This window comes from Salmo salar, chromosome 11 (assembly GCF_965601325.2).
Source record: "Salmo salar chromosome 11, fSalSal1, whole genome shotgun sequence".
In the NCBI taxonomy this organism is placed as follows: domain Eukaryota; kingdom Metazoa; phylum Chordata; class Actinopteri; order Salmoniformes; family Salmonidae; genus Salmo; species Salmo salar.
In genome coordinates, this window is record NC_138301.1 from 87,425,882 (window position 1) to 87,441,968 (window position 16,087).

Consider the following 16,087-nt stretch of genomic DNA (forward strand, 5'->3'; position numbering starts at 1 on the left):
AATTCTATAGGATTGAGGTCAGGGCTTTGTGATGGCCACTCCAATACCTTGACTTTGTTGTCCTTAAGCCATTTTGCCACAACTTTGGAAGTATGCTTGGGGTCATTGTCCATTTGGAAGACCCATTTGTGACCAAGCTTTCATTTCCCGAACTGATGTCTTGAGATGTTGCTTCAATATATCCACATAATTTTCATGATGCCATCTATTTTGTGAAGTGCACCAGCCCTTCCTGCAGCAAAGCACCCCCACAACATGATGCTGCCACCCCCGTGCTTCACGGTTGGGATGGTGTTCTTCGGCTTGCAAGCCTCCCCCTTTTTCCCACAAACATAACGATGGTCATTACGGCCAAACTGTTCTATTTTTGTTTCATCAGACCAGAGGACATTTCTCCAAAAAGTATGATCTTTGTCCCCATGTGCAGTTGCAAACCGTAGTCTGGCTTTTTTATGGCGGTTTTGGAGCAGTGGCTTCTTCCTTGCTGAGCCGCCTGTCAGGTTATGTCGATATAGGACTCGTTTTACTGTGGATATAGATACTTTTGTACCCGTTTCCTCCAGCATCTTCACAAGGTCCTTTGATTTTGTTCTGGGATTGATTTTCACTTTTCGCACCACAGTACGTTCATCTCTAGGAGACAGAAAGCGTCTCCTTCCTGAGCGGTATGACGGCTGTGTGGTCCCATGGTGTTTATACTTGTGTACTATTGTTTGTACAGATGAACGTGGTACCTTCAGGCATTTGGAAATTGCTCCCAAGGATGAACCAGACTTGTGGAGGTCTTGGCTGATTTCTTTAGATTTTCACATGATGTCAAGCAAAGAGGCACTGAGTTTGAAGGTAGGCCTTGAAATACATCCACAGGTACACCTCCAATTGGCTCAAATAATGTCAATTAAAAGCTTCTAAAGCCATGACATAATTTTTCTGGAATTTTCCAAGCTGTTTAAAGGCACAGTCAACTTAGTGTATGTAAACTTCTGACCCACTGGAATTATGATACAGTGAATTATAAGTGAAATGTCTGTAAACAATTGTTGGAAAAATGACTTGTGTCATGCACAAAGTAGATGTCTTAACCGACTTCCCAAAACTATAGTTTGTTAACAAGAAATTTGTGGAGTGGTTCAAAACGAGTTTTAATGACTCCAACCTAAGCGTATGTAAACTTCCGCCTTCAACTGTAGCTGTATCGAAGTGGCGGGTTTATAGGGAATCTCGAACACAAACACTAATGACAGACAACTTACCTGTTGCAGCGCTTGATGCGATGTCTGGTCGTCCTGACTACCCTGGCGTTGCTGTATCTTCTGGTTGTGGTTGACGATACAGATCTCCTGGTTTTAGGTAAACAAGACATTAGAGCTAACACATTACAGGAGGATGGAAGACGTAAACAAAGTATTGGTCCTAGTCTTCTGCTTCCTTTTTGTTCTTGGGGCAGGCTTTCATGGCTTTGATTGGTTAGCAAGTCCAGAGGTAAGCGTGTGATTGGTCAGGTAGGCTTGCTTAGCTCTGACTGGTTAGTAAGTCCAGAGGTAAGCGTGTGATTGGTTGCTAATTACCTTTTTGTTCTTAAGGTAGGCCTTCTTGGCGGTGATGCGTCCCCTGCGTGCCTCTAGCTGTCTGGTCCTCTGCTGCAGCTGGCTGAGCTCGTCTCGGAGGGGCGGAAGGGGAGCTGAGGGTTCCTCCACCCCCTGCATGGCATCAGGACTCTCATACGCATCATAGTACACCACTTCGTCCTGGCGCTCTGTGGGAGAGAGGACACAGAGAGGATCACTGTTTAGTACAGTAGGCCGCAGTCTTTCTACAGAGGCTCTGGAGCTGAGCGGTTATAACAGGCAGAAGTGTTGATTAACAGTAACAGGTATAGATGTATAGTAGTGTTGTCATGATATCTGTATCGCGATACTAGGAAGTAAGGAAGCAAAGAAAACAAAACATGAAGTGGACTACATTTCTTAATGATGGAAAAAACAGCCTTGTGTTGTCGCCCAGTCACAGTTTATTTGACAAGCTCAATATTTTACAAAAGCAGGTTTTAAAGGACCATAGAGTTAAGTCTGCTTCGTGTTTTCGTTTTTGACAAGGAAAATCTGGTATCGTAGCATCGCTAGTGTATAATATTATTGTCTACCAGTGATCTGTCTGCGTAGACTGGTGCGCTGGCCATTAAGCAGCAGTTCCTAGTCTGAGTGTTCGTTAGCAGCAACAGGTATAAAGTGTGTAGTATTACCAGTGATCTGTCTACGGAGGCTGGTGAGCTGGGCGTTGAGCAGCAGTTCCTCACAGCGCAGCACCTCAGCCTGGATGTCATAGAGCTGCAGCTGGAGCTCATAGTACAGCGCCTCCATCTGGTCCAACCGCAGCATGGCATCCTCTCCCTCCTGCAGGTTTTGCATCTGAGACACCCAGAGAGAGAGAAAGAGGTGGTCAGAAAGACAAACAGAATATTGTGTACCTAGGGTAGCTGGTGTGCGGTGAGATAGCTGGTGTAAAATGGCTGCCGTGGCATTGGTGGTGGATGAGGAGTGATTCCCCAATACAATGTGCGTTGAGAGTCTGGAAAAGTGCTATACCATTAGTAGTACCTCCTGTTTCAGGCTGTTTCCTCTGCTCCAGTCAGATCTCCTTTATTACTTTTATAACAGTAGTAGTATAGTAGTAGTACTGTAGCAGTAGTAGTACCTCCTGTTTCAGGCTGTTTCCTCTGCTCCAGGCAGATCTCCTTTATTACTTTTATAACAGTAGTAGTATAGTAGTAGTACTGTAGCAGTAGTAGTAGTACCTCCTGTTTCAGGCTGTTTCCTCTGCTCCAGTCAGATCTCCTTTATTACTTTTATAACAGTAGTAGTACTGTAGCAGTAGTAGTACCTCCTGTTTCAGGCTGTTTCCTCTGCTCCAGGCAGATCTCCTTTATTACTTTTATAACAGTAGTAGTATAGTAGTAGTACTATAGCAGTAGTAGTAGTACCTCCTGTTTCAGGCTGTTTCCTCTGCTCCAGTCAGATCTCCTTTAATACTTTTATAACAGTAGTAGTATAGTAGTAGTACTATAGCAGTAGTAGTACCTCCTGTTTCAGGCTGTTTCCTCTGCTCCAGGCAGATCTCCTTTATTACTTTTATAACAGTAGTAGTATAGTAGTAGTACTGTAGCAGTAGTAGTAGTACCTCCTGTTTCAGGCTGTTTCCTCTGCTCCAGTCAGATCTCCTTTATTACTTTTATAACAGTAGTAGTATAGTAGTAGTACTATAGCAGTAGTAGTAGTACCTCCTGTTTCAGGCTGTTTCCTCTGCTCCAGGCAGATCTCCTTTATTACTTTTATAACAGTAGTAGTATAGTAGTAGTACTGTAGCAGTAGTAGTAGTACCTCCTGTTTCAGGCTGTTTCCTCTGCTCCAGTCAGATCTCCTTTATTACTTTTATAACAGTAGTAGTATAGTAGTAGTACTGTAGCAGTAGTAGTACCTCCTGTTTCAGGCTGTTTCCTCTGCTCCAGTCAGATCTCCTTTATTACTTTTATAACAGTAGCAGTATAGTAGTAGTACCTCCTGTTTCAGGCCATATTTCCTCTGCTCCAGGCAGATCTCCTTTATTACTTTTATAACAGTAGTAGTATAGTAGTAGTACTATAGCAGTAGTAGTAGTACCTCCTGTTTCAGGCTGTTTCCTCTGCTCCAGTCAGATCTCCTTTAATACTTTTATAACAGTAGTAGTATAGTAGTAGTACTATAGCAGTAGTAGTACCTCCTGTTTCAGGCTGTTTCCTCTGCTCCAGGCAGATCTCCTTTATTACTTTTATAACAGTAGTAGTATAGTAGTAGTACTGTAGCAGTAGTAGTAGTACCTCCTGTTTCAGGCTGTTTCCTCTGCTCCAGTCAGATCTCCTTTATTACTTTTATAACAGTAGTAGTATAGTAGTAGTACTATAGCAGTAGTAGTAGTACCTCCTGTTTCAGGCTGTTTCCTCTGCTCCAGGCAGATCTCCTTTATTACTTTTATAACAGTAGTAGTATAGTAGTAGTACTGTAGCAGTAGTAGTAGTACCTCCTGTTTCAGGCTGTTTCCTCTGCTCCAGTCAGATCTCCTTTATTACTTTTATAACAGTAGTAGTATAGTAGTAGTACTGTAGCAGTAGTAGTACCTCCTGTTTCAGGCTGTTTCCTCTGCTCCAGTCAGATCTCCTTTATTACTTTTATAACAGTAGCAGTATAGTAGTAGTACCTCCTGTTTCAGGCCATATTTCCTCTGCTCCAGGCAGATCTCCTTGGCCCTCATCAGCTGCAGTGTTTCCTTGGACACGGCGTACTGCAGACGCTCCATGCGGTCCACGGCTGCAGCCCACGCCGCCTTGCCAAACTTCCTCTGGTCCACACGCATCCGCTCGTAAACCGCTGGAACACACACAGATTTTTTTTAAATACAAAGGACCAAAGGTAGACAAAATATTTTTGAGGTTTTAACCAGAGTGTGAGCCAGTCGATAGTTGGGTTAAGGTGATTTTGGGGATTGGGGGAAGAGTTTAGACAAAGCAGTTTAAAGCATGGAGATTAGGGTCTGGCTCGGAGGGAGTGTCGGTATAATAGTCTGTCTATGGGCTGCTCTGCTCTGTGGAAGATGCATGGCTCTGGAGTTTGCCTCTACAGAGTTTGTGTGTGTGTGTGTGTGTGTGTGTGTGTGTGTGTGTGTGTGTGTGTGTGTGTGTGTGTACTTACCTTTCTGAGCCCTGGCGGTGGTCTCGAAGAACTTGACGGTGAGGTCCTGTATGGAGAGGACGGCAGCGTGAGCCTTCTTTGTCCACTCCTCATCCTCCCTCCTCAGCCCCTCCACACGACGAGGCCCCAGACGCTCCGTCTCCAGGGAGATCTGACCCAGGGGTCACAGGTCAACAGGGGTCACACAACAGTCAAATCAACTCCATTATTTTTTGTTTGTATAAGATTTGATTTTATATAAACAATAAACATACACATACAAACAAATACATCATACAAACATCACACCTGACTAGACCCACTAGCCCCCATATTCAGTAGCCTTATCCGTTTTTGCCACATGCCTCAAACTGCACAATTTAGCTTCTCTCCGTCGCCACGCTCTTTCAATCTTTAGATAATAAAGCATTTGACCTTTCCGTTGCATGAACGACAGAGGATTGGCAGATTTTTTGAGTACAAGTGTTTTTAAAAGGTAATCGATGAGAAGAGTACTGTCCAACCCATCGGGTAGCTCACTGCACCCTCATATGTCATGTCTTGAAATATACACACTGACGAATTAAAAGTACATTTACATTGCAATAACTCTGACACCCATCTTTCCAACTCCGCCCATAACTTTGGAATTTTGTAACATTCCCAGAAGGCATGAATTATTTACTCATTAGTCGTTTTACACTTCAGACATGACTGCAGTGGTGCTGTAGAATTTGGGAATTTTGTCTCTTGTATAATACATTCGATACATTCATTTATACTGGATTAAGCGTACATTTTCATTAACTGTAATTTTGTTAGTTATGTTCCAACTTTCCCTCCATCTTGTGCCAACATCAGTTATTTTTAAGTCTTGGTTCCAGTAGTTTATATTTTTTTCTAAAGAGATTGTCAGTTGGATATGCTCTCTGCAAGGTTTTGCCTAATCTTCCCTGTCATATGAACATAATTTTCAGACTCAAATAAGATTCCCTCAAGGTTGCTCTGATGTACAAAAGATTTTAAATCAACATTTGTTGATATAAAACTTCCAAGATGGATGTATTAGAAAATATCTATTCATATTGCTTTAAAGCTGTAATGGAAATAAATGTATTTCCTGTTCCCAAGTCATTTATGGTTTCTATGCCTTTAGTTTTCCATGTGGGCCAACTTATCGATGAATTCTGAAGAGCTATCCAACGATTGTTCCATAAGGTTGTGTTACTATGGAATACGTTTCATTTTCTTCCATATTGTTATAGTGTTCTTAACTATGAAGTTGTTCATGTTCTTAGCTTTATCCTTTCAATATGTACCCATTGTTCCCTTATTAGTGTATTTAACTATATGTCACAAGTAAAAGCCCTGGGTAGCGAGTTGATACAATTCCAAGTCTGGAAGGTTAAAACCACCCTCAGAATTAGGAAGAAGTAAAACTTTCCTTTTCATTCTATGAATTGTATTTGCCCATATAAAGTCTGTTATAACTGAGTATACTTTTTTAAAGAATGTCTTCGGTGGGGTAATTGGTATTACTGAAAATAAATAGAAACACTTTGGCAGCCATGCCATTCTTAAAGAGGTTTATTCTACCTGTAAGATTTACGGAAAGATTATTCCATTTAATTAGATCTGCTTTCATAGTGTTGAGTAATGGAATAAAGTAATGTTTTATAGTCCACTTAAAGGAATGCTGCAAATAGGGAGATATTATTTTTCCCGATTGACATTATTTTGTATTTTTCCATGTTCATTTTATAACCTTCCAGGTGAATCAACAGCCTGATCAACTCTATGCGAAGGAGATGTGTCACACCAGATACTGACTGGTTTTCTGATCCAAGGCCCTAGCTTTTTTGTTGTTGTTGTGACTAACAGATGTATAACTGTATTCCCAGTCATGTGCAATCCATAGATTAGGGCCTAATAAATGTATTTCAATTGATTGATTTCCTTTTATGAACTGTAACTCAACAAAATCTTAAAAAATGTTGCCTGTTGCATTTATATTTTTGTTCAGTGTATTATTCATGTACATTTTTGCTTTAGGACATCTATACAATATTTGTATTGAATGTTGTAACGTCTGCTTCCAACTCACACTCTCAAACACATAGATCCCCTGAACAAAGCTCACTCTCCAGATCCCAATCACCTGAATTCTGATCACCTGTTCACACACCTGTATGTCATTATCACACACTATTTCGTTCAGTTCTTTGCACCTCATTGTGAGATATTGTTTGTTTTGTGACACACTTCTTTCGTAGCTCTGTTTTTCCCGTGATTTACTTCTCCCGTGTATGATAGTTTTTGCCTGCCTCATGACACCTTTACCCTATTGGATTTCCTGTTATCTACCTATTGCCTGTCCTCCCAGACTACATTACTAGCCTTTTCCCTGCCTGTACTGTTGCCCTTTTGGATCCCCTGTGTATGACCTTCTGCCTGCCCCTGGACCCAGCTACCTGCCTCCTCCTGTGGTCCTTTACAATAAATACCTGATGCTCCCTGCGCTAGAAACCAGCTCTCTGTCTCCCCTCGTGTTCATTACAAATGTATTGTTTCAGCTGGAAAGTTGAATAGAAAAGGCAATTCCAGACAATCAAAAGCATTTTCGGGCAACTGAAACATGTTCTTGTAAGTGTCTATTTTTAATAATCCCCATTTGATTGATATGCATCAAGTCTTTTAAGACTTTTGCCATTCTATTGCTTATAAGATTTATAATTTTATTGTAACAATTGATTAAACTTATGGGTCTTTAATCAGCAGGGGACTCTCCAGATTTGAATATAACTGTTTGATGCAGGGAACTAGGAAGTACTGAATTACGTGACGTGTGTTGTCATTTGTGTAAATAGGGGGCTACTTTGTCCAAAATGTTGAATAGAATTCTACGGGAAAACCATCCCTTCCTGGTGCTTTTCTCCGTGCAAATATTTTAACAGTAATTCATATTTATTTTTGGGTGATATCTGTTTTTAATGCTGCTGCAGAGTTAGAGTCTAAGTAGGCTATAGTTCCCGTCCCACTGTTTAATTCTGATTTATATACATTTTCATAATACAATTGTGGTTAAATCGCATTGTTGCTTCTAATTAACGCTTTTGTATCTTAATCTTTTAAAATGTTTAAATTTGTGGAAATGTTTCCTTTCAAATGGTATCAAGAATATCCATATCCTTGCTTCAGGTCCTGAGCTACAGGCAGTTAGATTTGGGTACGTCATTTTAGGCGAAAATTGAAAAAAGGGTTAGATCCTTAAGAGGTAAATTAATAGAACCCCCCTCTCCCGACAGGGCTTAGACTCTTATGGGCACCTCAAATCACCTGGCATCATGTAGTACCAGTGTTTACCACCAGGTGGTGCTGTGGTGCAAGTCAGGGACATAGCGCTACATGCCTGGATGTGTTTACTGTACTACTAACCCAGTGTCTGTTTTCTTTTCATAGCTGTGGGACATTCTCTATGGATAAGAAGACCTAATTTAACCCAACCTACTGAGGCAATGGCAATCGAGTGCTCCAGTGTCTCTCACTTCTCAGACTTAGTCCTATACTTGGAAATGACTTGGGTCTATTACACAGTCTTTGTAGCTAGCTAACCAGCCCTGGATAAGCCCTGGGTGAGTTAGTAAGACAGCTGATCATTGTTCTAGGTGTGTTTAGACTAGACAGCAGCAGCTGGAACAGATTGTACAGTGAGAGTAGCTTACTTCCTAAGAACACCCCCCCCCCCACCACATACATACACTACACTCACGTTAGCCTAATATCTCAATGCAAAACAGATGTGTCTGTATTGGCGCTCGCACGCACGCACACATGCACACACACAGAGTGATCAACAGCACGCCTCACTGAACCTGAGCAGTTTACATCAGCCAACAAACTGTATGTTGAGTGTCTGTGGGAGGGAGGGAGGGAGGGAGGGAGGGAGGGAGGGAGGGAGGGAGGGAGGGAGGGAGGGAGGGAGGGAGGGAGGGAGGGAGGGAGGGAGGGAGGGAGGGAGGGAGGGAGGGAGGGAGGGAGGGAGGGAGGGAGGGAGGGAGGGAGAGTTAGATAGATAGAGGTAGAGGAAGGAGAGAGAACAGAGAGAGGAGGGAGCAGGAGAGAGAGAGAGAGAGAGCGAGAGAGAGAGAGTGTGTGTGTGTGTTAGAGGTAGAGAAGGATAGATAAGGGGAAATACATAACTCAGTCAGTCACACAAAGTTAGACATGACCTTAGTGCTGAGGTTTCCATTCTCCAATAGAGAGGGCATATTGGCCCGCCACACAAACTATAACATTTAGAATGATTGTAACATCTGGACCTAGCACAGCTCCTACCCAGCAGACAAGTCACACATCCTGCTCTATGGAACTATGAAACACCCTAACAATGAGGATGTCCATCATATCGAAGTGGAATAAAGACATATTGTAAACATTACTAGTCTCTCCCGAGTGGCGCAGCGGGCCGCGCCCAGGAGACCTATGAGGCGGCACACAATTGGCCCAGCGTCGCCCGGGTTAGGGGAGGGTTTGGCCGGCTTGGATGTCCTTGTCCCATCGCGCTCTAGGGACTCCTTGTGGCAGCCCGGGCGCATGCACGCTGACTTCGGTCGCCAGCTGTACGGTGCGCCTTGCTTCCGGGTTAAGCGAGAAGTGTGTCAAGAAGCAGTGGGGCTTGGCGGGGTCGTGTTTCGGAGGACGCATGGTCTCGACCATCGCCTCTCCCGAGTCCGTACAGGAGTTGCAGCGATGGGACAAGACTAACTATCAATTGGATATCATGAAATTGGGTAAAAGTACAACAACAAAAAATTGGTAGATATATATAGATTTTTTTTTTTTTAACTACTAGTATCACTTCACAGTGGGAATGTCTTTGACAGGGGCTGTTGACAAAATGTAAAATATGCCATTTCTAGTATGCCATTGTTCTCCGTTTCCCTGATACTGTGGTTGACTCAGTGTTTCCCGTATATGCGGCACTAAATTGTTGCCGCCACTGCAAAACCATTATATACAGTATACACATTTCTGTCGAGACATGATTTTAAGATCAGAGTGACACCAATGACTGTATATATGAATGGACAAAGCCATCAATCACATCACACCATTCCTCTGTAATGGCTCAATAGCGCATTGAAGCCAAATGAAGTCGGTTAAGATGGCCTCTCATGGAGACATAACATGCTCAGTTTGAACTACTCCAGTAAGTGACGTTGCAGGCTTGCTCAGTGCTGCCCCCTCTCAATGAGGAATTTGGTTCTTGTTTGTTGTTCATGTAGTGAAAAGGCTATATGTCAGAAATAAGTATGAATAGAATACAGTATTGGAATAGAATGTTGCTGAGAATTGAACAATGAGATAAGAATAGTGAATGTGATGATGCCAGAGAGCTTTAGTGTTTTCCTCTGGCCAGTCTACCACCTGGTCCAGTAAGCCCCCCCCCCCTGTCACTTCCTGGTTGCTGTGCTGTGTCATTGTCTCATCTCAGATGCGACACCCTATACAGCCATGACCTAACCCTACACCACTAAATTATACACACACTGACGCTGCCTCTCTCCGCATACAGTAACAGTACTACAGTACACCTCCATCCTTCTGTCCATCTTTCCACACCTCCTCTACAGCCCGCTCTGTAATCTGCAGCTCCAGACAGCTGGTGTCAGAGTGAGTGAGGCAGGAACAACAGCCAGGTCTGTTCCCAGGGCCAGAGGGCCACAGGCTGAAATAACTACAGAGATAGACCAGTGTCACAGTCCTTATCACAGACGCCTAAAACAGCCTTCTATCACCTACGGGAGTGGGGAACATCACCACACGCGCAAACACGCACAAACACACACACACACACTTTTTATCATACACGCCTTTTAGGTTCTACCTACTAACTACCTATGGTACTTAGCCACCGTTTCGTAGGTTACAGAAGCAACATTACTTATTAATGTATGCCCTTTGACCCTGGCTGTAACAGAATGCCCATGCTGCATCACTCCGACACAAGATAGGGCTGACCCACAATGCATCATTCATCCTATACCTGCTCTCCTTTGTCCCGGACACTCATCCACTTCATCCCTTCATTCATCTATTCATCTGTTTCCTCTTTCGCCTGTTCCTTTTGGCATGTTGACAGGGTTCAGCCCAGGGGTGGGCAACTCCAGTGCTTGTGGGACGCAGTGTGTGCATGCTTTTGTTCCAGCCCAGCTCTAACATATCTGATGAAAGTAAATGTTGTCGAAATTGAAGACCATGTTTAGTTGATGACTTGAATTAGGTGAGTTAGTGCTGAGCTTGAACAAAAGCCTGCATGGACTGCAGGGTTCTCGGGTTGGGTTCTATCCAGATTTTCATATCGTCAGACTGTCCTTCGCTCATCCCGGAATTTACGGTATTACCGGTTTAGTATACAAGAGGGAGCCAAATAAACACACAAAAAAGCCCATTGGGCATCTACCAGAAAGCTAACAAAATGAGCACAAATAATAGCAAATTTCCATGGAGGCTGCTAGCTAAATATGCTAACGAGCACAAATCAAAATAAATCAATTGCAAAGACAGGCAATCCAGCTCATAAAGCTGTACATATATAGGTAGGGGCTACCGAACGTAATATTGTGTGAGTTTGGACATTTACAAGCGAATGTGAACGAGAGACATTGTGCAAATGAACAAAGTTTTGACGCATGCTAGTCTGAAGGAAGAACAGTACTGGTTCTGGAGAAGCATGTGTACACGCTGTGTCTGTGTGGAGCCTGGAGTCGCTAGGGAAAGGGGCCTGTCTGCTCTGCTCGGAGAAGAGAGGGGGAGGAGCAGATGGGCCGAGAAAAGCGAGGTGAAAAAGGACATCAAGACGGCAGTGTCAGCTGTACAGATTTCTCAAACATCGCAGAAAGCTAACATTATATGATGCCCCGTCTCCTTATTAATTCAGCCACTTAGCAAGTTAAACTTTGGGGTTGCGTTAATGCAGAATTCTGCGTTTTTCACGCAGATTTTTCTTTTTTTATCTTGCTGGGTTTTGTAAACGCAGATCTAAAAGCATCTTATTGACATTTTTGATGGGTTCAGTTGCACTTCACTCAGATGAGAATTCATGAACGGGCAGAATCATTTTTTGCAAAACATTAGGAGTAAAAAATTCCTTTGTTTTCATTGTAAACTCATTTACTTGTGTGGCTGCCAGCCAAAAAGTTTCGCGCTTCTGTTGTCATCTGATGAAAATGTAGCTATTTTGTGACGAATGTGTTGCACTAATGTATTTCCTGTGAAGGAAAACTATAGTTGTATGACCCTGATGACTCTATTGATGCAAAAAAACACACATAAAACGCAACCCGTCAATACACAGTTGAACTCACCCGCTTCAGCTTTCCCCCGTTGTGCTATTTACAAACAAACACGTGACTGGCTCAACTGTTCTGGGGAACTACGGTAAGCTTCATAATGTAAAATAATGTGACAAGTGAAATGAAGAACGCAATTTGCTTCATCTCCTAACAAATTGGACAAGTTGACTGCAGGTATTTACTTAAAAAGCAGTTACAAGTCTAAAAATGTACTGAAAAATGTACTGAAAAAGAAATAGTTTCAACGGTATAAAAAAAACATCCGTGGCTATTTCCAAATACCCCGGCATATGGCATTCCGCCCAAGCCCACAGGGTTCCCACCCCTAGTTCAGAAGGTTCCAGGAAGAAAAGAACCATGTGAAATGGATACTGTTCCCAACTTCTCATCATAAGAGTACATCTCCCGTCTACTCGTACAACCAGCTAAATAACTGTGCATTCGGAAAGTATTCCGTTTTATTTCATCCGTTTTAGAATAAGGCTGTAACGTAACAAAATGTGGAAAAAGTGAAGAGGTCTGAATACCTTCCGAATGCACTGTATAGCTTAACCCATTGTCAGCTCCTCCCTTCTGAAGAGGTGACAGGATTCATTTACACCTTCCACTAGGTCCTAGGACAATTGGCATCAGTGCAGTATGTGGATGTGTGTGTGTTTACACTCCCAGGAGGTAAGAGGAAGCTATAACTTTATCAGGTAGACTACCTAGCCTACCCTCGGATCTGTCCACGTGACAATTCTCGCCTCACCTTACTCGCAACATTTACCCACTTGAACATCAAGGACAATGCAGAGCACATGCAAATACCCTATCCTTCCACTTTCACCTCTCCCTCACCCTTTTCTCGCTCTTCCTTCCTCTCAGTGACACACTCCTCCTCCCAGCTGTATAATGTAGGGCTGTTCAACTGACTCGTCCGTTTGAGAAACCATGCAACAACCAACATCCAAACGACAGACCAACTGACTGGCCCGTCTGATATTTGGGTTCATTTGCATACAGCTTTGTTTCCAGCCGTTGGTTTCCCCTCAGGGCAACAGGTGGTTGGGCTGAATCACTGTCATAGCATCAAATAGACCTACTGACCAACTATCCTAGACGGATCTACTTAGCTCACAACATAGCAAAGCTTAGGGAACATTTTGCTGTTGTCGTCACAAATAAGAACTAGTGTGTGGAAACCGTAGACATGAAGTAATAGGACTGGGAATTGCCAGGGGCTTCATGACACGATATCGCGATACTTAGGTGCCGATACGACATGTGATTTTTACGATTCTATGTATCGCGATTCAATATTGCGATTTCATGTTTCAAACATATTGTTCCCTCTATGTCTGCTGCAGAGAGACAAGAGAGAGCATGATAAAATGAGTTTTGATCAGCAATGGCAATAGAAGTGCTGAATACATGGCTCACTATTTAAAAAGATGGAGAACAAGCTAGAGGATGAAAAATACTGGAGTTCTGTCGACTAGCATTAGCTAACACTACCTAGCAAAAACATTTCATAATAATATTGCGATATGTAACAAACAATTTTTCCCCCCCATCACTATTAAATAAGATGGGGGAAAAAATCTGGATTTATATGGTGGATAAAATGTACAGTACTCTAACTCCTCCTACAAACAACATGAGCAAACAAAAATATTTGAATTCATATTGTAGGTGGTTTAATTAACAAAAGACTACCAGCAAGCCCACTAAGCGCTGTCTCCGGTGTTCAGAGTCTGCTGCAACCCAGTAGGCAGGCAGGATTACTGAGCCATATCATTGCACCAGGTTCTGGACATCTGGCAGGCATACTAGAGGAGAGCAGATCTGTGGAACAGCTTTGACTATACTGGCAGGATTATCAAACGAGCCCAGAGACAAGATCTCTCCTTCCTGTTTCACAGTGTTGGAAGGCTTAATAAGTGAGCCCAGACACCGCGAGCGATGATGAGAGTAGGATTGATTCGCCCTAGATGCCGATTCAATATCAGTTCATCGTTTCCCCCCTAATGGTTTGTGTTAGGATTTCGAAAGGTAAGCTGATCCTACATCTGTACCTACCGGGAACCTACCGGGAACCAGGACCTATCCAAAGCTCATAATGCTGCATTGTGTGTGTGTGTGTGTGTGTGTGTGTGTGTGTGTGTCCAGCGCAGCACCACAGACAGCCATGCTGGGTGAGGAATGTGGTGTGGAGAAAAGGCAAATAGTGGGAAATCACCCCCAACGCCATGACAACGAGCTACAGACTGGAACCTCACAAGAGATGACTGAAATAACACACAACCCTCACTAACGCAACACCCTCAGAAAGAGTGAACGAGAAGGGAAGGAGAGAGGGGAGAGTGAGAGGAGAGGTGTCTGCTGAGACTGCAGTATTCCAGGCTGGTCTGGTTTAGAGGCTGAGTACAAACTGCTGTGCTAATACTGTAGGTTAAGCTGCTCTGGGCAGAGAGGCAGGCGGACTGAAGAGGGGAAAGCCTCTCTAGCTGATCTGATCCTCTACCCCCCCAACCCCCATACACACACACACACACACACACACACACACACACACACACACACACACACACACACACACACAACTGCCCATCATATTGTGGGAAGAGGTTAGCCTTCACCACAGCTCTGGAATCAGCATAGCCATTAGAGAAGGAACAACGTAAAACTCACCTGTCATTTATTGCACTTCCACATTCATTGCACTCCCGCTATCTCTGCCGTCTAGTCCAGTTACCCACCTGGAGCTAACCCTAATGTCATTAGATAGGACTTAAGAAATACTGGGTATTAGAGTGTATGCTGCTGTCTGTCAAAGGGTTTTAGGCCTACTGCTACGCTAACCTTGACCTTAGCCCAGACTGCCAGTCAGAGACAGCTAATGTGTCTGTGTGTGTGTGTGTATATAGAGTGCGTGTGTGTGTACAGTGCGTGTGTGTGTGTGTGTGTGTGTGTGTGTGTGTGTGTGTGTGTGTGTGTGTGTGTGTGTGTACAGTGTGTGTGTGTGTGTATACAGTGCTTCTACCCCCAAGCTATAAAACTGCTGAACAACTAATCAAATGGCCACCCAGACTATTTACATTGAGCCCCCCCCCCCCCCCCCTTTGTTTTTATACTGCTGCTACTCGCTGTTTACTATCTATGCATAGTCCCTTTACAAATGACCTGAACTAACCTGTACCCACGCACATTGACCTGTATACAGCCTCCTTATTGTTATGTACATTTATTCTGTTCCTTTTTCATTGATTAGATTTGTTTTTATTTAGTTTATTTAGTCAATATTTTATCAACTCTATTTCTTGAACTGCATTGTTAGTTAAGGGCTTGTAAGTAAGCATTTCACGGTAAGATCTACACCTGTTGTATTCGGCGCATGTAACAAATACAATTGGATTGGATTTGTTACCTTGATCTGCTGTTTGCGCAGCATGGCCAGTTCTCTCATGTCCCTGAAGGGCTGCAGTAGGTAGTGGTAGAGTTGTGTTGTAGCCTCCAGTAACTCTCCGTAGGCCTCGTCCTCCTCTGGATAGACCTGCAGCAGCTCCACCATACTCTCCATGGCCCGGTGCCTCTCCAGCAGCTACAGAAAACACGATAATTTAGCAATTCAGAAAAACATCAAAGCAACAAAAATAATTGTAAAAATGTACAGCATCAAGACAGGGTTAGGAGGATTTGGTAGGCCTAGACGGCTAGGCCTGTACCAAAGAAAGAAAATAGTAAAATGGGGAACATGTTTTGAAGAACTTGTGTTTCTTCTGTGCCTCTGAATAAGGTGCTATAGGAGAGGTGCTAATAACGTTCAGGAATAGCTAATATTGTTGAGACTAGTAGCAGCGCTGATTCACAGGAGTGACTGGATCAGAGTGTGTGTGTGTGGTGGCCCCAGTCTCAGTCCAGACTCCAGACCATTTCATAATGGCTCCCTCAACAAAGAGCTCTTTCAACAGCTGGAGAAAAAAATTACAATACGTATTTACCAAATGTTACAGTACAGGTACAATGAGAAGGATTGAGTATTTGTGCAGT

At 43.3% G+C, this 16,087-nt stretch overlaps 1 protein-coding gene across 1 annotated transcript in view; it reads right to left on the minus strand.

Moving 5' to 3' along the window:
• LOC106563046 (junction-mediating and -regulatory protein) overlaps positions 1-16,087 on the minus strand; it is a 36,948-nt gene that overhangs the window by 5,359 nt on the left and 15,502 nt on the right. The window contains exons 2-7 of the mRNA XM_014128263.3: positions 15,465-15,638; positions 4,722-4,872; positions 4,231-4,400; positions 2,243-2,408; positions 1,569-1,756; positions 1,254-1,340 (exon numbers count right to left, since the gene is read on the minus strand). Coding sequence (XP_013983738.1) covers positions 1,254-1,340; positions 1,569-1,756; positions 2,243-2,408; positions 4,231-4,400; positions 4,722-4,872; positions 15,465-15,638 — 936 coding nt within the window. The remainder of the gene's footprint in view (positions 1-1,253; positions 1,341-1,568; positions 1,757-2,242; positions 2,409-4,230; positions 4,401-4,721; positions 4,873-15,464; positions 15,639-16,087) is intronic.